The following is a 24,265-nucleotide window of genomic DNA, read 5'->3' as shown; positions in this document are numbered from 1 at the left end:
AAAATCTGATTATTTCCAGGATAAAAATAGAGTTTGTAGATTCAGAAACATTAACAAAAAACACAGGTTCTGACAAGTGAAGGGGCGCTTATGGTGCTGCATCATGTCTAAGGTTTGTATTCAAGTGGGAACCGCTCGTAGCACTGACTATGCTAACTCTGCAGTACAAATTTCCTTCGGTTGTTTCTGTACAGTTTCACTGAAGAAAACTGATGACATGTGGATCTGAGCTATCCATCACAGACTTCATGAAGTAAATCAACCTGCAGCCATTGTTCAGCTGTGATGAATATTGCCGTGCCCCAGGTTTCCAGCAGAACAGCAGACCTAAGCATAACTATGCACTATTGTCAAATTTTAAATTGGTATTCTAAGTAAAGACTTAGGCTTTCTTAGTGCCAAATCATAGATATACCACTGGTTTTAAAGGGGTACTTCATAGCACTCTGTGTGGAAACGTTAGCACAAGCAGCAGGCCAGCATTGCAGAAACTTAACAAAATTAGTTAAACAAGACAAGATTTAGTTAAGATACTGCTAAGCTGAGTGGTTTCACAGCACCGGTAGTGGCCTTCACACCACAAAGGAAGGCCACTTTGTGAAAGAAATGTCAAAATCAATAGTATGAGTGAATGATTGGGAGAAAAAGAAAGTCCCCTTTGCCAGTGAATCCAAATGTGAGCTTACATGAATGACATTAACAATAACAGATTCACCAAAGGTCAGCACAGCAGCATCAGCAAAGTCCTGCTTGTTTACTCTCTTTGCATAATTCATACTCGTTCTACTCAGTCTCACGGCACGTTTTCCACCGGTTATACACGACCCCTGTAGAGTGCCTGTGTGCCTCACAGTGAAAGCCCACTCCCAGTTAGATAACAAGTGATTTAACAAGGCAAGCTAGACAGAGAATAATACTGCAGTGTATCAAATGTGTAGCAAAGTTTGGTAGTGGGAATTTGAAATTGATCAAAAGTAGCCCTCCTTAGAACTTTTTGGAGGGAAGATTGACAAAAACAAGCAGTCCTAACATCAAACTAACCTCTTTGGAACATTTTTATTGTTATCTGGGTTAGAAGGTATTGCACATGATAGCTCGAGCATATGCTTATATTAAATCAAGTACTATAAATATTACTGTAAGCAATAATCAGTCTTTTATGCCATTGCATTATATACTGTGTGCTAGCATGCTGACGCTGTATGTAGCATGTTTTTTTTTATTTTTTTATTGTCTTTAGTGTGGGAGGTTGCAGTTTACCTTGCTAGATGCTGCTCTTTTGTGTAGATCCACAAAGATTCCCCCCAGGCAAAACCATAACTCCACCCCCTCACACCCCCACCCTTCTCCATATGAGTGGCACACTCCTCCCTCTGAAACAAAAACCCAAAGATGTTGATGGACGCTAAAATTAACAACTTGTTCTTCACCTGCCTCAAGGCTTTTCACGGTCTCTTCATGACGCTTGCAGGAATTTATTATAGATACTCCTGCCATGTTATTTAGGTTTGGAGAGATGAGTGAGCTTGTTTTGCCAATATATAACTCTCTATTTCTGATTGCGTGTGTGTGCGCGTGTGTGTGTGTGTCCATTGTGCTTATCACCTGGGTATGCCTGAAGCAACAGCAATGTAATTTCATATTAATAAGCACAGCGGCCACCTCCCTTCCACTAAAATGAAGAAAGAAAAATGCTTGTGTGTCAATTGTTGATTCAGTTTGCCCGTTTTGTTTGCATTTTTTCAAATTGAATGCCACTCTGGGAAGGACTCTGGTTTCAACCGTATAAACACTACATTTATTAAGACAAAACTTCAGGCAATTTCAGACCTTTTTAGGACCCCTCCCCCCATATGCCCCTGCTTTGAACCTGCTTGATTACATACATTTATACAAGGAGGTTCATTATATAAACATGCAAAAGTATTGAGTACTCTCCAGTGCAATATAACTTTCATGTCAGCTGATTCGCAATTGTATTACCTTACAGGCGTTACATTGTAAATATATCCCACACAGTAGGCACTCAATACAACAAAGCTCTAAGTATTCCATTACTGAGCTTCAAGCCTTATTTATAATGCTTTCTGTGTCCACCCACATCTTTAAAAAGACTGTCTTTGGACTCAAATGAGGCCATAATTACACTTTTTGCTGCTATTTTATTAATAGTCTTGCATATTTGGGGTTCCAGCTATAAAACAAATCCCCCCCCAACACCTTTTTGGACTCATATAATCATATCATCATCCTCCTCATCATTATCATCATCATCATCATCATCATCATGTGTTTACTTCTGTGTGTTCATTCTGGTAGTCCTGGCCTTGTTCTTACCAAATACATTGGACAAATTGATCCTGGTCTTATATGACCATCACTCCCCATGTTCATTAAACTTTTTTTTCTTTTCCCTGTTTATTGTTAATTAAGTCAAATTTGATCTTGCGGTGTTGTGCCAGAGAGAAAGCAAGAGAGTTGCTTGCTCTCTGAGCTGTCACAGAAAATCACATTTTTTACTGATAACCCATGTGCCAAGTCTGAAGGTTTCATTTGTCTGGGTTTTTTTAGATTGTGTAAGTACTACCTCATTTAAAAGGATCCTGATTTGTAGTACTAGGGCATGTACTGTACCTCTGATTACTGTTGAAACTGTTTCGACTGATTTTTAAGTTGGCCATAAATCTTGCTGTATTCTTTTCCAGTGTTGTGAAGTCTCACAATCACATTTCTCAACTTCACCAGCAATTCTTTTCCACGTGGAGCAAGAATGCAGACAGTCACAGCCCAAAATGACAAAGCTCTTATGTTCACAGGTCATTTTGTAACGCTGATCATGTATTTAGGCTCATTCAAAATCCCAGAAAATCTCTGGTTTGTTTCGCTGATCACAACTTTTCTAACGTGCAGTGCTGTAAAATAGTTTACGCCCCCTTTTTGATTTCTTTCTTTTGTCATTTTTCTTTTTGCAATATTTGTTACACTTACATGTTTAACTCATTCACTGCCATTGACATCTATAGCCGTCAATTGCAGTGCATGAGTCAATGGGTTTAACTCATTCACTGCCAATGGCTGGCAGTGAATGAGTTAAGATCATCAGACATAATGTAATATTAGACAAAGGTCTAAACTATCTAACCATATCTAATCCTCTGTGAAAAAGGAATTGATGTATTTAAAAGTAGATCTAATAAATCTGCATTTTGTATTTAAATCTTTGTCGAATATGACAAATATTGCAAAATAATAAAAAAAAAAAACAGGGCAGAACTGTACATGTCAATAAATAGAAGTTCATTTATTTTTGATGTACTGAGTTTCTATTTTGGGGTTTGTATTTTCAAGACAGTCTTTTAAATTTTTTAATGTTCATATGAGAACCCAAATTAAAACTTTTTGCTCAAATCATTATCTAACAGTCAATATGTACAGACAGGTTCAGGGGGAGGTACACCACTGAGCATCTGTTTTCATCTGTAAAACACGGCGGAGGTACTGTCATGGTTTAGGGCTACGTTTAATTCAGAGGTGGTTCAGATCTTATCAGAAATGATAAACCTTTGAACGAGGACAAGTGTGGATTTTGAGCCATCATGCAATACAATGTGGAAAGCAACTGGTAGACAAAGAACAGAACAAAAGGTAGCTCACATCCAGTGAAGAGCTTTGAAATGTCCTTCGGGAAGCCTGGAGAACTTTTCCTGAAGGGTGTCCAACTCCAGGCCTCGAGGGCCGGTGTCCTGCAGGCTTTAGATATCACCCTGGGTCAACACACCTGAATCAAATGATTAATTCATTACCAGGCCTCTGGAGAGCTTCAGGACATGTCATTTAGCCATTTAAATTGGGGCAACCGTGGCTCAGGAAGCGCATCCGTAACCGAAAGGTCGCCGGTTCGATCCCCGGGCTCTCTGTCCTGGTCGTTGTGTCCTTCTGCAAGACACTTTACCCTACTGCTTACTGGTGTTGGCCAGAAGGGCCGATGGTGCGATATGGCAGCCTCGCTTCTGTCAGTCTGCCCCAGGGCAGCTGTGGCTACAACCGTAGCTTGCCTCCACCAGTGTGTGAATGCGAGAGTGAATGAATAGTGGTATTGTAAAGCGCTTTGGGTGCCTTGAAAAGCGCTATATAAATCCAATCCATTATTATTAAACTTATTATTATTATTATTATTAAATCAGCTGTGTTGGATCAAGGACAGATTTAAAGCTGCAGGACACCGGCCCTCGAGGCCTGGAGTTTGAGACCCCTGACTTAAAGAAAGCTGCCAGAGAGAGTTCAGGCTGTGTTTTGTGTCCATGCCAAATATTGACTTTCAAACTCAGTTTTTTCCTCATGTGCTGTTTTTCCATGATTACCCTATTTGAATAAATCAATGCAGCTATTTTTAGTTTTCTAGCAAAATATAAAGAAATGAGAGGTGGTTCAAGATTTTAGCACAATGCTGTATTTTTCTGAATAACTCTCAGAAACACACAGTTTTCACACAAATGAAAATTTCTCTGACTGCAAACAGCACTGTGTCAAAAACACTTTTAAAAATAATCAGCTGAAGTGTGAAAAATCCTTTAAATTACGTGACCTCATATGATTTAATTAAACACGTCCAAACAGCTTAGAGCCATTCCAAGACCAGAGCTGTACTTTTTTTGTCATTTGCTCAGTATGTCGCTTTCTCTCACTACCTTTTTCACAGCTCATTCCTTTTGAGGCAGTGTCACGACCCAACAAATGGAACATTATGGTCAATGACTCACAGGTGCTAATGAAAAGGTAAGTTAGGTCAATGGACTTTGAGTTGTCAGTTAAAAGCAAAGACCGCAATAGTAATTTACGGAGCTTCATCACTCCCGGCTTTTAGCTTGTCAAATACATTGTGGTTAGGTTACTGTGAATCGATGCTCTCGGCGCTTTAGAGTCACACCTTTGTTCTAGTTAAAAATATCCAGAGTGGAAATCCATTTTTCTCTTTCCTTGCAGCAGCTGCAGTACTCTACTATTCTGTAATGCTCTTTTTATTCCTCTTTTACATTATTTAACTTTTTTGATTTCTTCTTCTTCTTCTTCTGGTAGTCACAGGGAAACAGCGGACCACATCGAGGCTATAGCCAACAGGGCAGTAAGAGCCTCAAAGCAGACCTATAGCTCACTGATGGATCTACTGCAGGACAACTCTACAGAGGAGTACATCAGGAACCTAACGGAGCAGTGAGCACAAAGACAAACATATGCTCTTGTAGACATGCACAGGCAGAAACAATGCTTTGTATGAATTCACATTCACATAAAGCATTCTACAACTCCCTGGATTATTGCGCTTTTGCCGTGTGTGTGTATATAACAAAGTGCACCTATCACTGTATTATAGCTCAAGGTCCTCTTCTTTGCTGCCGCCTCTTAAAGCACACTAGAGTTAAGGAGTAAGACATTTAGCCACAGGGAGACAGCTTCTCTCTACTGTAAGCCTATTGCTTTCTTGGATTTGCCACACGCTTGCTGCATCTCCTAGCGTGTGATTGCTCTGAGGATTATCCTGGATGCTAGACAGAATGATGCAAAAAGCCCTCCGGTGGCCATGATGAGAGCAAGAAGTGAGGAGCTCCAAATTGATTACTCCCTTCTACCAGTAGTCAGCTTGATTCAGAGGAGTTGTGTTCATCTTCGGAGCACTGCAGCACTGTGTGCGTGCTCGCGTGTGTGTGTGTGTCGCTTTATAGGATGCAAAGTGAGCAGTTTACGCACAGATGGGCAGCATAAAATTGCATTTCCCACACATATTTCCCCATGTGGTGGCACTTAAGCAGATCAGAGGCATTTTATAGGCAGGAAGCTACCCAATCAGAAAATGACAAAGGTATTCAACCTGTCTCCAACAAAAGGTCTGTATCACTAGTACTCGGCAGCACTGCAACTGTTAGAAACAATTCACCTCAGTGTTTGTAATCAGCAACAGCAAAGGGGTAGTAGCACTTGTTCAGCACAACTTTGAGCTACATTAATGGACTTTACATTTTAGTGGGAAACTGCGTACTTGTTTTTACCTTCCTGCATGTTTTTTGGAGATATTATTACTTTCTGATTGAGCTTTTACATAAAGTAGAATGTTGAAGAATAATTTAAATAACAAACTGAACAGCAGTTCACTGCCTTTTCTGGTTTTTTGAACATTGTGCCTCTTCTGACCATAGTCAGAACCATCCAGTAGAAATGTCACCAGGTCTCGGGGCAATTTTGTACATCCTTATTGCAAAGTGAAAAGTTAAATCACTGAAAATAAGCAAAAAATGATTTTTAGCCAATGCTAGGTCACCGTTAAAAGCTTAAGCCACAGCTTTCCAGCCAGTCTGTCTTGTAAAATCTGTGCAGACATGTAGTGTCTAGTTGAAACCCCAGTCATGTTTCAGATCTCTTAATAAAAGCAGCTACAGTTACTGTTGCAGTTTTTATTCTGAAGTCATTTTTTGCCCCTCCCTTTTCTTTTCTTTTTCTCACAACACAGAGTGATATATTTGCATAGTTTCACACTAGCAGGCTGTTTTCTTGTTCTGATGGAGAAAGGCTCCCTATAGGTTTAAAACATGCCTTTGAGGATCTTTGAATGAAGACATAAAAGTATGAAATTAATCACTGAGTGGGGAAAGAGATAAGGCAGAAGGGACAAAAATTAAATTTGTGCATTAGGTTGGGCTCTTTGAGCCTTGCTGTATTTAACGTAGTGACCAATTACAGCGGTACAAATGGATTTGTTGTTGGGGATATCTTATGCGGCCAGGTTTATTCTTTCATGGAGAACTTCAGGAGACTCAGATGTCTTATATACACACACGCACACACACGCACACACACGCACACACACACACAAGAAGTCTTGACTGCGGAGAATAAAAGTGTAGTGACACACACATATATAAAGCCACCCTGAAAGCTGTGCTCTGATAACACAGCGCATTCATACTTTTGCTGTATGTACCAGAGGTGGGACCAAGTCATTGTTTTGCAAGTCTCAAGTCTTTATCCTCAAGTCTCAAGTAATGTCAGGCAAGTCAGAGTCGAGTCTCAAGTCACTGGTGTAAAAGTCCGAGTAAAGTCACAAGTCTGAAATTTTGAATTTCAAGTCCTTTCGAGTCTTTAAAAAAAAACGAAAAAATAATGTTGCAGTTATGCTAAATGTAAATATTAGACCATGTAATTTTTAAATCTGTGTTTTTCTCAACACATGACAAAATAGTGAACTTAGAAAATATACACAAATTGTGAAATTGCACCTCTTTAAAATGCAGCTCAATTAAACCTAGCTCCAAGAATAATTTTCACCGACAGTTCTGAGATAAGCTGCATGTTATTCTTGGATGCGGTTGTAGGACCGGCTTTAAAATCGCATGACAAAAATATCATACATATTAAAAAAAACTGCATCACCAACGTAGCCTGGACAACATTTGCTAGTTAGATGAAGTCAGCTATCTCATCGTAGCATATTTATATGCATATTTATAATTATACGGTTCTTGGAGTGAGTGCATACACTCATGAAGTTTAGTAACTTCCGGTCACTGCAATAAGCCCAGGTACAGTTTACCGACGGATGGGTGCAGGACCTTGAAATGCACCGTGTAGAAAGTAAAGACCATCGTACCTATCATAAGTTTACCAGTCTCACAAATCGTCGTCATAAATACACATTCGTTAACCGTTTATTAATATAACCTTTGAGCTCAATGGTAATTAATTAGCAGTGGAAATAATTTCTGGTACGTGTAGAATGACCACTCGGTTGCTTTCTTGTAACGCTGCTTTATTGAACGTGTATCCAGCATGGGTTATAACAGCACAACAACGTGTGTGACAGCTAAGACATTGAACAGGATATAGACAGCCCCCTGCCGCAGATCAGGTCCTAGTGGCGTAAAGCCGTAAAGCCCAGGACATGACATCTCCCCCCTTTTCATGTTATGTCCAATAACAAACCCCAAATAGAACAGCAATGATACAATGATAACAGCCTGAAGGGCAGTGTCCACAAAACAGGACTCATGAAACATGGCAAACCTTTAAGGTAGTTAACTCAACCAGGTAACAGCAGTATTGGTTGCCGCTGAAAACATAAGTGCAAAACAGCAACAATACAACATTCCCACTCCCCAGTCCTTCCTTCTGTCCCATCACCCCAATGTCTATAGATCCAGCCTGCTGACTGGCTTACGTACCCGGCCGCACCTCGTGCGTAGCAGAGTCGGTACGTCAGCGTGAGTGGGTGCGAGCGTTGGGGCAAGACTAGGGGCCAAATGTGGGGTCTCTGGAGTGGACGCACCAGCGCACTGAGGTGGCGGCTCCTCAGCGTCCACAGTGGATGTTGGAAGGGGTTGTGGCATAGCCCGTGGAGATGGTTCGAGGCGGAGATGGCGGCGGTTCCGTCGCAGCATCGCACCTTGGGGTGTGGCAACGAGATAGGACCTCGGAGTGACGCTCTCCTTGGAGATGATGGCCGGTGTTGTCCAAGCCTTCTCCTGGTCCAGCTTAGTTAGGACAGCATCCCCTGGATGAAGTGGAGGTAGGGGCTTAGCACCATGGCGGCGGTCGAAGTAGAACGCCTGCTTGGCCTTCTGGCCAGCATCCCTTCGTTTAACTTCTCTTTTGTTTGGCCATTTAGGTTGAAGATTCTTCTCCAAGGTAGGCAGGGTTGTCCTGATCCTCCTCCCTATAAGAAGTTCCGCTGGGCTGAAGCCTGTAGTGGCACAGGGAGTAGACCTAAAGCACATTAGCGCCATCAGTGGGTCGTCGTGCCGGAGGATTTTCTTTGCAGTCTGTACTGCCCTCTCCACGTGACCATTTCCCTGTGGGTGGTGGGGACTAGACGTTATGTGGGCGAAATCCATCTCTCTCGCGAAGGCCTGGAACTCAGAGCTGGAAAACTGAGGGCCATTGTCACTCACCACCACGTCAGGGATCCCAAACCTAGCAAAGGTCGACTTCAGTTTCTGAACAACTTGGCTGCTGGTCGTGGATGGTAGGTGAAGTATTTCCAGAAAACGTGAGTAGTAGTCCGACACAACGAGGTAATTATTCCGGTTGTGTTCACAGAGATCCAGGGCTATCCTTTGCCATGGACGATCTGGCAAAGGTGTGGGGATGAGCGGCTCCTTTGTCTGTGTTGGCCTCTGGGCCAGACATGTGTGGCACTGCAGCACTACATTCTTTAACTCAGTGGAGAGCCCCGGCCACCACACAGATGAATTAGCCCTATCCCTGCACTTGGCGAGGCCTTGGTGCCCTTCATGTAGTTTGTGTAGAATGGCTGTTCTCTGCGACTTTGGAATGACGATTCTGCAGCCTCGTATAACCAGGCCGTCAGCCTCTGATAGCTCGTTTTTCACTTTCATGTACGCTTTAATGTTCAATGGCACACTAGCTCCGTGTGCAGGCCAACCCCTGCGAATGTACGTAATGACGGTCTGTAGTTCAACGTCCGTTGCAGTGGCTGCTTTAATGCTTTCCATTCGGCTTGGGGACGCTGGAATGCCCTGTAACACGGTGGCTATGTAGCAGTCCACTTCACTGTGAGTGCTAGTGTCATCCTCAGCCCGAGTCTGTGGACTCCGTGACAACGTGTCGGCGATGACAAGCGTTTTGCCAGGGACATAGACGGCCTCCGGCTTGTACCTCATGAGCCTCATCAGGAGGCGTTGACACCTCAATGGAACATTGTCAAGGTCCCGGCTATTGACCAGGGGACCAAAGGTCTATGGTCGGTCTCAAGCCTGAAGCGATCTAAGCCACATAGATACTTATCAAACTTCTCACAGGCCCAAACACTTGCCAAACACTCCTTTTCGATTTGTGCGTAGCGTGTTTCAGCCTCCGTGAGGCGTCTAGAGCAGTAGGCAACAGGTTTCCACTCTGCGCCATGAAGCTGAAGCAGCACAGCCCCAAGCCCGTAGCTACTGGCGTCGGCAGATACGGCTGTGAGTCTGTTGACATCATAGAAGGCGAGAACGGGTGCTGATGTAAGCGCTCTCTTTATGTTCTCGAAGGCTGCCTGCTGTGGGTGATCCCAGGTCCAACTGTTTTTGCTTTTAAGCAACTCGTACAGTGGCTGGCATATTGTGGCAAGAGCAGGAATATATCTGCCCAGGTAATTAACCATTCCTAGGATCCGTTTAAGCTCTTGCACATTTTCTGGTGACGGCAGCTGAAGAATGGCGCTCACTTTCTCAGGGTCTGGCCTGACCCCAGAATGGTCGATCAGGTGCCCTAGGAAGCGAAGCTGGCTCTGTCTGAAGGAGCACTTCTCTCGATTGAGCTTCAATCCTGCTAGCTCAATGCGCTGCAGCACCTTCTCAAGTCGGGTGTCGTGTTGTTCCATGGTGGCCCCATAGACCAGGATGTCATCCATAAAGACCTCCACACCTTCGAGCCCCTCTAAGGTCTCCAACATCTTTCGCTGAAAGATCTCTGGTGCACTCGTTATCCCAAAGGGCAGCCTCTTAAAGCAATACCTGCCAAATGGCGTGATGAATGTCGTTAGTTTGCAACTCTCGTGATGCAATGGGATCTGCCAAAATCCACTGGCTGCATCCAGCGAGGAGAAGACCATTGCCCCACTCAACCTGGACATCGTTTCCTCAGGGGTAGGCAAGATATAGCGCTCTCTTTTGACAGACTTATTCAGTTTTGTCAGATCAACGCAGATCCTGGCCTTTGCTGTGGTCTTCTTCAAGACAGGCACCATTGGGGCACACCATTCAGTAGGTTGGGTCACCCTCTCAATGACACCATGGTTCTCCATTCTTTGTAGTTCCTCCTTCACTTTCTGCAGCATGGGGAAAGGCACACGGCGTGCCGTATGCACCGCGTATGGCACAGCATCGTCCCTTAACTGAATTTTGACTGGCTCAGTTTTTAGTGTTCCGTGTTCACCGTAAAGTGGTTGGTTCCTGGTGGGTGTGATCGTTGCTTCATCAATTCTTCTCACCAGGTTCATCTGCACTGACAAGGAGCGGCTGAGAAGGTTGCTGACTCTGTGTCCACGAACCACATACACCTTGGACAGGTAGTCTTTGCCTTTATAACTTATTGTGGCCTTTAAGTAACCGAGACATAGCAGCTCTCCTCCTGGGCTATCTAGAGGGCAATCTGAAGGCTCTAGCGTTCTCTTATAAGCAAGAGTGTGCAACGTGTCCTCATTTATGATAGTGACATCTGCTCCTGTGTCAATCTTAAATTCTATCGGGGCAGAGTCTAGCAGTAGCTGCACAGTCCATGCTTCACTATTTCCATTTGCATTACACACTGAGCCTAGAAAATATGAGGCCTGCTCTCTTTTCTCTGTCTCTGTAACCTCATTCACTGATCTGGTGTTACGACACACCCTGGCCCAGTGTCCAAGTTTTTGGCATCCATGGCAAACAGATTTTGCTGCCGGGCACCTTTCATCCCTGGCATGCTGTGTCTTCCCACAGTTACCGCATTTTTTGTCACGCCCCGCCCATTTTGTTTTCGCGGGTAGCCTACCTCGCTGTTGTTGTGATTTCCAGTCCATGCTTTTCCGTTTATCCCGTACCTCCTGTACTGAGCCTCCCGCATCTCCCTGCAAGCTGACCTGCGCTGCGACCTCCTCTGACTGTCTGACGATCTGGGTCGTTTGCGCCAACGTGAGGTCCTTCATCAGCTGTAGCCTGCGGGAGAGGTCCTTGTCTCGTATCCCGACCACAAAACGATCGCGGATATTTTCCTCTTTACATGCACCAAACTCACAGTGCTCTGAGAGGTCATACAGGGCTCGGATAAAACTCTCTGCCGTTTCGCCTGGTCGCTGGACTCGCTGGTGAAAACATGCTCTTTCATGTATAGTGTTCCGCTGCGGGAAAAAATACTCGTCGAACTTCCTCAATACAACGGCGAAGTCGTCACGACTTTCATCGGCGGCGAAGGTGAGTGACTTGTAAATGTTCTCTGCTTCATTTCCCATCGCGTAGATTAGGCAGCTCACCTGTACCTGTCCTTCGTCTTTGTGGAGTTTCGTTGCGATCCGGTAGCGCTCGAAACGCTGTTTCCAGTCGGGCCATTCCGTCGGCTTATCGAAGGGGAAGCCCGTCGGGGGATTAAATTTAGCCATTCTGCTGTTTTCTCCCCTATGGCGTTATTCGGCGATGGTCCGGCCCGGGCCACTTCTGACACCATGTAGAATGACCACTCGGTTGCTTTCTTGTAACGCTGCTTTATTGAACGTGTATCCAGCATGGGTTATAACAGCACAACAACGTGTGTGACAGCTAAGACATTGAACAGGATATAGACAGCCCCCTGCCGCAGATCAGGTCCTAGTGGCGTAAAGCCATAAAGCCCAGTACATGACAGTACGCGTTACAGAAATGTAGCAGTGACAATAATACTGTATGCTGTAATCGTACTGGGCAATTAGTGATACAAAACAACTGTTTTATCCTGTGAATAAAAGTATATGTTTTTGTCAATGTACCATAATAACAGAAGCGAAACGCAATATTGTGTCAGGACAATTCACTATTTATGCACAATAAATAAAGGAGCATAGCGCGACAATTTCTGTTCAGCGCCAGACTTGCTTGTAACCTATATCACCAATTATGTTATGAAAATGACGTATTAACTACAACAGCAGACTGACCTGTGTGGAAATGCTTGGAGCAGACTAACCTGTGAGCTGGAGTGTTCTGGGACGTTATATTTGGTCTTTGAATGGCTGCAATCCAGTCGCGTCTTTGTTACTTCGGAAACATGGCTCGAACAATTTCTCTTCAACGACGTAATCCGATAACAACCGATCTCTTTACCCGTCGGCTTCCCGTGGCTGTCATGCGACCGGCTATTGCAGTTAATAATACAACAGCTTCTTGACATTTTTGTGTTTCTTTTTATCGCTGTATAACTGATTTTAATTGAAAGCCTGCGTGCGCTAGTACCCTTGCCACGAGTTCCCAGAATCCTTTGCGGTTCTACCCGTGAATGACGTCACATTTTCAATCTCTATATAATATGCATGTTAAATTTTATATTTGGGGTAAAATATCAAGTCTTTTCAAGTAAACCGGTTCAAGTCCAATTCAAGGTCATTGGTGTAAAAGTCCAAGTCAAGTCACAAGTCTTAGAACATTTTTTCAAGTCAAGTCTAAAGTCATAAAATTAATGACTCGAGTCTGACTCGAGTCCAAGTCATGTGACTCGAGTCCACACCTCTGGTATGTACTATACTACATACAAGCAATTCATGTGCTCATGTCACTCTCAAGATATTGTGCACAGTGCTGCAAGGGAGAGAAAGCAAGTTAACTATACAAGCTCTTTTCTCTGATGTTGGGGAAATAACAATAAACATGGAGGGGATGCGAAACCATGAGCAAAGGAAGAATTTTATGAATAGCTTTACAAAGATGCTCGAACCATCTCAAACCATTTCTAATGCTACAGTCACATCAGGATAAACAATGGTTGGAGACTGGACACAACAAAAACTATTGCATTTAACTTAAGACCTCTCTGAAATGTTTTCCTGGAAGTTGGAGATTAGATCTGTGACCATCTGCAGTTATTTGCACTTTTTAAAATGACTTTCACGCATCAACTGTGAGTCTGCAGTTGAATGTAGTCATTGGTAATCAGTTCCATTTTATTTGCAATAATAGGGGAATTAATCGGTCTACAGACACAGAAATTAACATTTAAAATGTATCCTGACTGCCGTCAGAACCTCAGTGACAGAAGCAGAAGTTCCTCCACAAATAGATGCTTCAGGACAGATACTTTAATGCAAAATGACATAGGCACATCTCTCTATAAACAGAAATATAACCAGAATACAACTGGCTGGTAACCGACTGAGTTCAGTCCTCTATTGCAAAGAGACAAGTAAAACGAACTCCAGACTGCTTCACACTGACTGACATTTGTTGGAAAACTGTCCAGTTTTATAAATTAAACAGCAAATGTTTGCTTATTCTCTTATTCTCAATCGAAGTCCTATTTTTGCTCTAGTGTGACTGAGCCGCAGCAAGCAGCAAACTGCATGCTGGTCAAAGAAAGAGCATAAGTCACAAAGTCAAACACACCTCTTTAACACTGATGTCACCTACCATTTCCTCTCCCTCTGCCAAGTACCTCCTACTGCTGAGTGCAAAGTGAAGTCAGCTCTACAGGAAGAAGGGGGGTTTCTGAGACAGCAGAGAGAAGGGGAGAGACATCAAGTTGTTGTGTGGGTCGTCTTTCTTTTAAATTTAGAAACGAGGACCTCTGTATACGTCCTGTACATTCTTGCAAATAAAGTCTAAAACACAAGGAAACTCTTTAACACTAATTTCACTGGTGCATCAGTTTCTGTAACTGATGCATCATAATATACAGCATTATATGATAATGTGTCTGGGTCAGATAGGTTGCAAAATAAATAATAATGTATGTTTCTCTCTGCATTTAACCCATCAACTCAGTGGGCTGCCACCAATCTAGCACCTGGGGAGCAGTGTGTAGGGACGGTACCTTGCTCAGGGGTACCTCATGGTAGCCGTTCAGTGGATTTGAACCCCCAACCCTTCCAACCATGGGGTGATCACTTTATCTACTGAGCTATCCCTCAGCAGTATAAAGCTGCTGTTGTATATAATGAACCCATTTTTTTATTTTCACTTTTTGTCTTTTTAAGTTGGCTTTTTATTAAACAGGATAATACAGAAGGCTGTCATTTTGCTGCATGAGCTTTTGTGTTCACACGATTCAAAAGAAAAACATTTGTCTCACATACTAATTAAGAAAGCACTTTTTAAATTAGTTTCAAGGTTGTTATTGCATTCAGTATTGCACGCTGTGATCATCTTATTATTTGGAAAATGATTTACAGTATATGTGACATTCGAATGATCCTGTAGTATAGTATCTCACTATGTGAACACTTATAAATGACCCATAATATTTTACATTAAAGCTGAAATAGACTACATGTTTTGGACTTCAGTCAGTCAGTCAGTAAGTCAATCATGTTTTGATATCAGTATCACCATATTTTTATGTAAATGTTCAGTGAGAGAACTCCTGCACTGCATCTGGGAACCGTTTGCTGTAGAAAATCTAGTTCATGACAGGAGACTTGTAAGAGGAGAATGAAGAAAGAGACAGAATGTGCAGTGGCTTTAGAAGAGGACTTTCACCTTGGAAAGTGTGGTTAAAAGCCAATGTGAAGCTAGAAGTTAGCACTAGCACATTTTTAGCATGCATGTGCACGTAGGTGGTTGTGTAGAACAGAGACAAGAACTTTTTAAAAAAAAACTTTTCTATATGTTTCCCACCTATCGGGGATATATTATATGTTTTGATACATTCTTACTGTACTTCTTTCATTTTAGAATCACACAGATGCAGCAGCAGAAGGAGAACCTGACGGTGCAGGTGAACGATACTGTAGCCGAACAGCTGGCCCTGGAGGAAGAAGCTGCTGGTTTAAAGCTTGCCTTGGGTAACATCACATCATCCTTACATCAGCTGGCTCTGACAGATGCCAGCCCATATCCGGAGGCTGATCACACTCAGTTCAACCAAACCAAACATCTAACCAACTTTACAACAGAGGTCAGTTTAATCTTCACTGCGATTTCAAGCATATTCTGTTGCATTTTGAACCAATAAATCAATCATTTCATTCTAATTAGTGTGGGTGCTGCTTATATAAGGAACCACTCTGGTTTGTTTAACTTGGGTCATATAGAGATAGAGGTATGGGGAATTGGAAGTTAATGTCACTTCGTTTTTTTCTCATTTAATATTTGGCAAGGAAAGATGCACACTGAGGCACAGGAGAGAAGATTCTGGCAGCTTCTGTTGCTCACAGGGCACATGTTGTTCTGGAGGGGGGGTGATTACCACAGCAGCATGTCTGAGCAGAATACACTGTTAAATGACCCAGAAATATGCTAAGGTGCCCTTTGTGTACGTGGTAGTTGAGAAAAGTACAGAAAGCAATTAAAAAAAAGATCTTTATTCTAATAGAACTGTTGCTTCTTGTTATCCCCTTTCTTGTGTAGTGGGGTGAGACCCTGGTGAAACAGACAAAAGAACTGGACCAGCAAGCTCAGACTCAAGACGGTCTCATTGCTAAGGTCAGAGAAGTGGTGGAGCCTTTACTACAGACAGTCAACAACAGCATGGAAAGCGTGAATAACGTCAGCAAGGTAACTACACTAAGTGTTTGCTAGTATTGATGGTTATTAGCCATGTTAACAGCATAGTTCTGTGAATTATTAAAACACAGTAATGTATGTTAATTTATTGTTATTCTTTCTATGTTCATTCTATCACTACGTATAGTGATACAGCAAAACCTTAAACACCAAAGAAATGAGTCATATAAACATATTTTTTGTTCTTCTTCTTTGCAAGCTACATTTTCATTGTATAAGGCAAAGTAATCAATTATAGATATGCATGACAACACATTCCACAGACCCCAGAGTTTAGCGAAAAGTATTTACAAGCAACAATGTGCACGGAGACGTAAGGTACGTGCAATGTCAGCAACGTAGGCGTAATGTTCGTCGTCACTGTTCGTTTTGAGATCAGCTAATACAAATCCATCCATTCTCTTCCGCTTATCCTTTTCAGGGTTGCTGGAACCTATCCCAGCCGTCTTAGGGCGAGGGGCAGGGTACACCCTGGACAGGTCACCAGGCTGTCACAGGGCTAACACATAGACACAGACAACCATTTGCACTCACATGGGCAATTTAGTGTTTCCAATTACCCTTCATGGGGAAAGAGAGAGAGAGAGAGAGAGAGAGAGAGAGAGAAGAGAGATAGAGAGAGAGAGAGAGAGAGAAGAGAGAGAGAGAGAGATAATTACAGAAGAATATTTTGTTACAAACACAATAATTGAACAAAATATAACATGAAACACAATAAACATTATTGCAAAGATTTAATAAACTACACTTGACTTTACTGACTTCTTGCTTTATCCTCCTTCTCTTGTACTAAAGCTGCAAACTCAAGCTCACGGAGCAAAAGTTGTGACTTTGTCATCAGTTGTGACAGGCAAAGAGGTGGAATCAGAAGCAATCTCTCTTCACAGACAACTAGAACGTAAGCCTCTATCTTTTTGACGTACATTATTGCTTTTGTTGAATGTACAACTAAATTATTTTGCTTAAATTGAAATGTCAAGTACTGAGATGAAAAGAAAACCACCGTATGACCCAGAGACTCGTGTATTAATATAATAGATATGTCATCACGGTTGTAATGTCTTGACCCATTTGTCACGTATCGAGCACAATAGCGGCTTCTGTAGAAAAACAGAAAGAGCCAGAATGTTTTGAGTCGTTCTAGCTTAAACTTCATTAATTAAATATTGACATTTATGAAACATAAAGAGAGTCTTAGGTTATTTTGTCTGCTTGGACAGTCAGTAATAGTAGAGAGTAATAAAGAGTGGATAAAAAAAATTAAATTCACCCAGTACACAGTGACCTTTTTAGTCAAATATTTTTTTAATCTAATACAACTTTGATTATGCCTTAATCCTAATAACATCCATCCTCTTGAATCTCCATTCAGGCATGGTTACACAGTGGCCCCGTCAACAGGCGCAGACCAAGGCTGCAACCAAGAAGGCAAGAACCTTGGAGGAAAAGATCCTGCCTGATGTCAGGAAGAAAGTCGCAGAGACCGAGAAGATGCTTAAACCAGCTCTGGAACACTCCAACATCTCAAGTAGCACGGCAAAGGACGCCGAACAAAAAGCGCATGCTGTGGTAAAGGTGTGAATACTTGTTTTTCCAACCATAACACTGAACAAATGGGATTATAAATGATGGATGTTAATTGGAGAATTGCTAATTTGTGGAATTGACAACATTTTTGCAGTAAGTCAATCATTTTTTTGTGTGATACACAAAACAAAATTCTTAATTTGTTCAAAAGTATAGCTTCTGATTAGATGATGTCACAAATAATAATGTTCCAGTTAATCTCACCCAAAGACCTTCTAGAGTAACAACTCTGGGAAGTTATTTTGACTTTAAAAGTCCCAGTTTATGAATTAATAGAGAGCCATAGCTTAACTTCAATAGTCACTGAGGCATAAAAACTGCATGTATAATATCACAAGTCAAATATGAAAAAAAAACCCTATGAAATAAGTTGTGTTTTCCTACTTTTTTGCAACGTTTTACACCAAGGATTAATTTAAGCTCAATACGAAGTGTTAATACAATCAGCATATTTGGCTCATTTCAACACCCGACCAGCTACTGTGCTAATTCAGATGATAAACACACAGCCAAGATCAACCACCAATGCACTTTACAGCCACTACACAAACCCAACCCCAAGCTGTGTGCATGCATCAGTTGCAGATTATTGATTCTTTGGAGGAAGAAATGTAACGATCGCCATCTCTGACATTACAGAATTCCCCAGAAAATTTCTCATCAGGATTCCTTGAGTGCCACATCTCTCTACTACAAGTTCTCATCACATGATACTGCTGTTCTGTCAAGTGCTGATATTAAGTGTCTGTGCCTTAAGGCTAACATCTAATGGTGCTCTTTTGATTAGCCAAGTCTGTGCTGGTATAAAAGTTTGTCTACGAGGGCACCAGGTTCATTTTACTGATGGGAGTTTGACTGTTATGTTTTCACTCAGTTTTGATGTTTATTTTTACTCACTATCAAAAAAGGCCATATGTGATGCTGTCACATATTGCCGATCACAGCGGTACTTAAATGCTGATTAGGCGATTGTTAGCATGCTAACATATAAAATAAAAAGCTAAGCAAACATTAAAGTAGCACTCACAATCCACAGATCCATAGATCTCTTAGTGGTTTTTCATAAACATTTCAGAATATTTCCAGTAGTCATATATTTAACCTTTCCCTCATTTTTGTGTTTAGGAATCCAAAGCCATTCTGACCCAGGCTAAGCATACCAGGACTGCATCTGCTCACCTTAGCTCCAATATAGACTCTGCCTTAGAGCAGCTGTCAGTGCAGGAGTTGCTGACTGATAGAGCTAACACCCAGATTACCTCAGAGGTATTTAACACAGCCATACACATATTTGAAGGAAAAAATCTATGCATATCGATCTGTTCATCCTGCGTGCAGCTTAACCCCTTAGCAGTCGGACGTACCGCCCACGGGACATTGGATGGTTTAGGGGACTAATTGGACTGCTAAGGGGTTAAAAGACTGTTTCTAGAGCATGTCTTGTAATTCTCAGCCTGGGGTGTCTCTGGCCAGCGTAAAGGAAGATATGGAAGCAGCCAAGCTCCAGCTAGAGGCCTATTCTGTTACACTAACTGAGCTAATCAGCAAGATTGGTAAGTCACTACTTTTTGCTCTTCTGTGTCTATAAAACCCATAAATTTTCATTATACCTTAAATATCAGCCCACTAAAGAGCTCGGTGCCTTTTAATGCCTCATTAAACATGGAAATACTCCTCAGACCGTAAAACACGAATAACTGCTGTGCACAAGTCCGAGCAGCATTTCCTTTAGGTCTGACATATATATCTGACCTACTGTATGTCCTCTTTGGTCAAATCATTTTTATAATTCATTAGAAAGGTGAGGTTTTGCACTTTGTGGTCAGTTCTACTGTGCTTGAGAGAATAATCATCCAATCACTGCAATTAGGTCACAATGCTGGGTTATGTGCTGTTTGAATAAGTGAAGTAGGACAGCCATTAATAAACCACAGTCTAAAAAAAACGGATCTTTTTCAAGTCTGTTATGCAGCGTTTTCTTTTTCTGTCCTCCCTCCAGATGGGGATGTGCCACTGGAGCGATTTCACCGGATCTTGAACGAGACAGCGCACCGTCTGAGCATGCTTCGCGGGAGTGTAGAGAGCCCAAAGCTAGGCTCAAAGATCCAGAAGCTGCAATCGGCCGCTAAAGAGCAGCAGAGCCGTCTGTCCCTCATTGAACAGGACATACAGGAGATCACGGAGGAGAGAGACAGTCTCAGAGACATTGCCTTAAACCTGCCCCAGTCCTGCCCCGAGGCAACCGGAGCAGGCAAAGGATAGATGCTATAGATGACGAGCATTACATCATTGATAGCTGAACATCAGAAAAGTCTGGGATGATTTTGTTAAGAGAAGGAGTTGCAGTGATTTTGTGTTCAACTTCAGAAAAAGTCTTTTTAGATTTTTCCTTTTTTGCCCCAAGGTGCAATTCATTTTACCTCCACAGCAGACCGACACACACACACACACACACAACAGCCAAAAGCCCAAGACTTCTCCACTGCCTCCCATAATTTATAACCAATCTTCCTTCTCCTTCTTGTTTTTATCGTTTTCTTTTTTTTTACTCAACTCTCTTTTAGTAACAACATCCGAACTTCAATTTCACCATGAATAATAAGCAGCCATTCTGAACTGCTGGAGTGCACTGTCAAGTTTAAAATAATGCTGATTTTCCTTTGTGGGGCTAAAAGGTGTGTCTGAGTGCTCCTTCAGACTGACACATTCATTTACACTTGAGCTCTTTTTCATCACCATTGCTTAATTAACAATTAGTCCCCTTGGCCTCAGTGGAGTTCAGGTCAGGCTTCGACAGCACAGAACCTGTTTTCAGGATTATTACAGTGCCTACCTCTCTGTTTTTGCAGTTTCTCAATATTTCTGTCTTTCTGTGCCTCTGTCAAATGGACAAACTTTGCTTGGAGTTGCGCTTCGTCACACTGCATGGCTCCTGATGACTAAAACATAAAAGCAAAGGGTCTTTGCGCAAGTCTTACAACAGGGTTCCAGCAAGTTCATTAGAAAACGTAATAATAGTTTTGCTGTTGGTCTTAAAACATGCGATGATCACCAAATTACTGTTAACCAGTGTTGGTTAATTTCATTAACAATTTCAGATGTTTTCACAGCTTCAAGTGTCGTTTCAGGGTAAAGACAAAAATAAGAAAGAAAACTGTAAATTGCACTGTCATACTCGAGCCTGAGTCTAAACACACACTTTTACAGCTTGGCTCATGGAAGTGCTCAATAATGCCACTACTGGTACCAGCTGTAGCTGCACATGACATTTATATTTATTATTTAACAAAACAGTTGAGAACTGTGCTTTTAGTATGTCAGATTTTTTTTCTTTTTACTTAACTACAATAACACGAGATGAGATTAAAAATCTCTTTTGCAAGAGAGTCGCAGCCAATGCTTGGGTCATTACGCATTACTTTACTTAAAAGAAATGCACTATGTTAGCTAATTACTTGATTGAGAAAGTACACTACTCATTATAGAGCTACTCTATAAAATAACCTGAAATGCATTGTCACATAATTACTAGTTAAAAATATAAGCCTGAGGCTACAGTCCCACACACCAATCTAAATCTCTATTTGAATACAGAAACACGAGCAATCTTTCTTTTACTTTTTACAATATGAACACAAAACCAACAACACAAAGCAAAGTTTAAAATCCGACCAAAGAAACTTTAAAGTGATGGCCATAACGATAGAAATGAAAGATAGAAACGTAGGCTACAATGCTACAAGCCTGAGTTTGCTACCTTTTGAAGTGTCTGGCTGCGGGGCTGGGGCTGGCCAGCGCTCAGCTTTAACATCACTCTGGGTTCTTCGCTAGCTTTGTGTTAGCATGCTGTCTGTGCAGATGGCTGCAAGGAGCCAAAGTTGTGTTTCTATTCTGGACTCAGTTTGCGTTTCATTATCGCTTGTCCTTTCATGCAGTAAAAACAAAAGTTATCTGCAAAAATGTAGACTACACCATTTTCCACCTCCCAGCACCAGAAACTGAAATCAGCTGATTGTAGCATGTTGATTTTTTCTTTTCCTTTCTATCTGCCCGGCAGAAAACTGAAGAACCTAACAAGACAATAGTAACTGTAATGTAATCACTGAATCTTGCATCATGCATATATTAGTGTGTTACTGAAAAATATAATGAGATTAAAACAATAATGCTGTTAACATCGTTTACATACAAGTATGATAGCTAAGGTACATATGTAGATTCTGTCTAAGATATCATTAAAAACAGATTCACTTTACTCTCATTTGTGGCACATAAAAATATCACTGTGTAAGGATTATTGTACTCCTTCATAGTTGTATACCCAGCTACAGGTTATGGCCTGTTTACAGCCTGACTGTGACACATAATTTGGACATTGAGGTCTTAAAAGGTCCCAAAAGATACAGGTTTGGATTTTTAAAAATGGTGCAGGAACCCTGTGCAAGACTTGTAAAGCGATGATAATGATGAAGCGAAGATATTATTTAAAAATTACATTGTTCTACTTTTATGAATGCTCAGTCTAATCAAATCAAAAGTTATACCTGTTTTTCATGCAAGTGCCCCAGTCACATGTCTGCTTGTAATAATTGTAACAACTCCCGAGTGTATAAGGCCTGAACCATAATGCAATAAAATATACACGATACGTCCGTCTTGCATAATGTATCGAATTCTTAGTGGACATTTTTGTGTAATATTGTACAACAAAGCATAATGGAAATGAAAGGGCTGCTCAAAGCTGAGTAGATGCAGATATCTGGAAATGGGTGAGTAACATATTGATGAACACAATAAAATTATAAAAATGGATTTGTTTTATTTGTGAATTTACTTTCCTTCCTTCCTTCCTTTGTCTGAGTTTTGTGTTTTTGTGTTTTGTCTAGAAGTGAAACAAAGAGAAGTCACTAATCCAGCAGCCTTGGAAGGAAGAAGGTTTCTGAAAAACAATGAAAGTGCTGAAGTTCTTAGCTCCCTTAACCAGAACCATTTACTACAAAGCCCAAGTCTCGACTAAACCTTACAACTGCTGTAGTGGATGGCAATTTGTTTTTGAAAAGGGGAGTAAAACTCCCGGGAGTACACTTAAGACCGATGAAAGGTTCAGCAGAAAGTGGATCAAAGACAAACTCATATATGACACTATAACTTTAGCCCTTTAAACAAACACATTTTCTCTTAGTACAAAGTTGTGTTACTGTTTTTGTTTGTGAGCAAAAAAGTCTCCTATCACTCTCGGGTGTCAGGACGAAACATAAAGGCCAGTGGTCGATTAGCTTAGCTTACCTAGTCTGACTCTTCACAAGGGGAGAGGAATCACCTGCCAGTCCACACTACCCCTCACCTATCTACAGCTCTTTACTTGTTGTTTGCTTGTTTTTTTCCCCAACAACAGATCAGCTTTTGTCTTAAATAAAATAAACATTTACAGTTAGGTTTGTACATTTCCTTGTTAATTATGACTCCTTACATCACCACAGTAGATTTTAAACAATCAAGGCCCAACTGAAGTGTTAATTGAAGAGGTTTCTTCCTGTTAAAAGGGAGTTTTTCCTTCTCACTGTTGCCAAGTACTTGCTCATAGGAGGTCATCTCATTGTTGGGGTTTTCTCTGTATTATTGTGGGGTCTTTACCTTACAATATAAAGCTCCTTGAGGTTACACATGTTGTGATTCAGAGCTATATAACTAAAATTAAATTAAATTTAATCATATGGACTTGTTTCTAATTCTTGTATGACAATCCTCAGTTATTGTGTATTTGTGGGCCCTTCTCAGTTTTGTCTTTTCTAACTGAAAAACACGCTCCATTGAATAGAGATTAGGTGAATGACTTTGTCGCTGAAGAATATCCCATTCCTTTGCCTTGAGAAACTCTTGGGTTGTTTTTCAGAATGTTTTGGGTCATTATCCATTTACACCGTGAAGGGCCGCCTGATCATTTTTGCAGCATTTGGCTGAATGTGAGCAGAGAGTGTAGCCTTGTACACTTCATCCTGCTATTCCAAGCAGCACTCAAATCATCAATTCCTTTCTTGAATTTACACTTTGACGAAAGTGTTCTTGATGCGGCTAGATTAGCGATCAAGGCATAAATTCTTGAAGGGGAAGGAATTTTGCTGCCATCTACTTTTGTTGTCTCCTGTGGTCTTCTGCGCCTTTTGGCTCTGCTGAGCTGGTCAGTGCACTCCTTCTTTTAAAGAAAAATGTTCCTTTGGGATTTTCAGCCTAATGTTTACCTCCTTAACTTTTTTTTTTTTTGGACCTCATATTTAAAGTTAGAGTGAAAGCTACTGTGGAGGAGGCGTGGTCCCTGGCTCAGCTGCAGGGGAGGAGTGGGGCAGTACCAAGGAGGCTGGAGGGACAGGTGGCAGCAATCGGTCTAATGAGGCTTCTCCCTTTATATACAGTGAAGCCAGAGACCAGAGGGAACTGTCAACCGGCTGAAAAGTCGAGGAGCAGGGTGTGAACAG

The 24,265-nt window shown here is 41.7% G+C and overlaps 1 protein-coding gene across 1 annotated transcript in view; it reads left to right on the top strand.

The window, feature by feature from the left end:
• lamc3 (laminin, gamma 3) overlaps positions 1-22,604 on the top strand; it is a 154,606-nt gene extending 132,002 nt beyond the window's left edge. The window contains exons 20-28 of the mRNA XM_005917219.2: positions 4,700-4,776; positions 5,077-5,211; positions 15,375-15,597; positions 16,050-16,196; positions 17,001-17,103; positions 17,578-17,780; positions 18,918-19,058; positions 19,246-19,345; positions 19,792-22,604. Coding sequence (XP_005917281.1) covers positions 4,700-4,776; positions 5,077-5,211; positions 15,375-15,597; positions 16,050-16,196; positions 17,001-17,103; positions 17,578-17,780; positions 18,918-19,058; positions 19,246-19,345; positions 19,792-20,054 — 1,392 coding nt within the window. The 3' untranslated portion in view covers positions 20,055-22,604. The remainder of the gene's footprint in view (positions 1-4,699; positions 4,777-5,076; positions 5,212-15,374; positions 15,598-16,049; positions 16,197-17,000; positions 17,104-17,577; positions 17,781-18,917; positions 19,059-19,245; positions 19,346-19,791) is intronic.
• Positions 22,605-24,265: the final 1,661 nt, after the last annotated feature.

The sequence above is a fragment of the Haplochromis burtoni genome, unplaced genomic scaffold (assembly GCF_018398535.1).
Source record: "Haplochromis burtoni strain Fernald_Lab_line unplaced genomic scaffold, NCSU_Asbu1 Contig_23, whole genome shotgun sequence".
NCBI classification, from domain to species: Eukaryota; Metazoa; Chordata; class Actinopteri; order Cichliformes; family Cichlidae; genus Haplochromis; species Haplochromis burtoni.
Note: the sequence above shows the minus strand (reverse complement) of the source record. Positions and strands in the feature narration are given on the sequence as shown.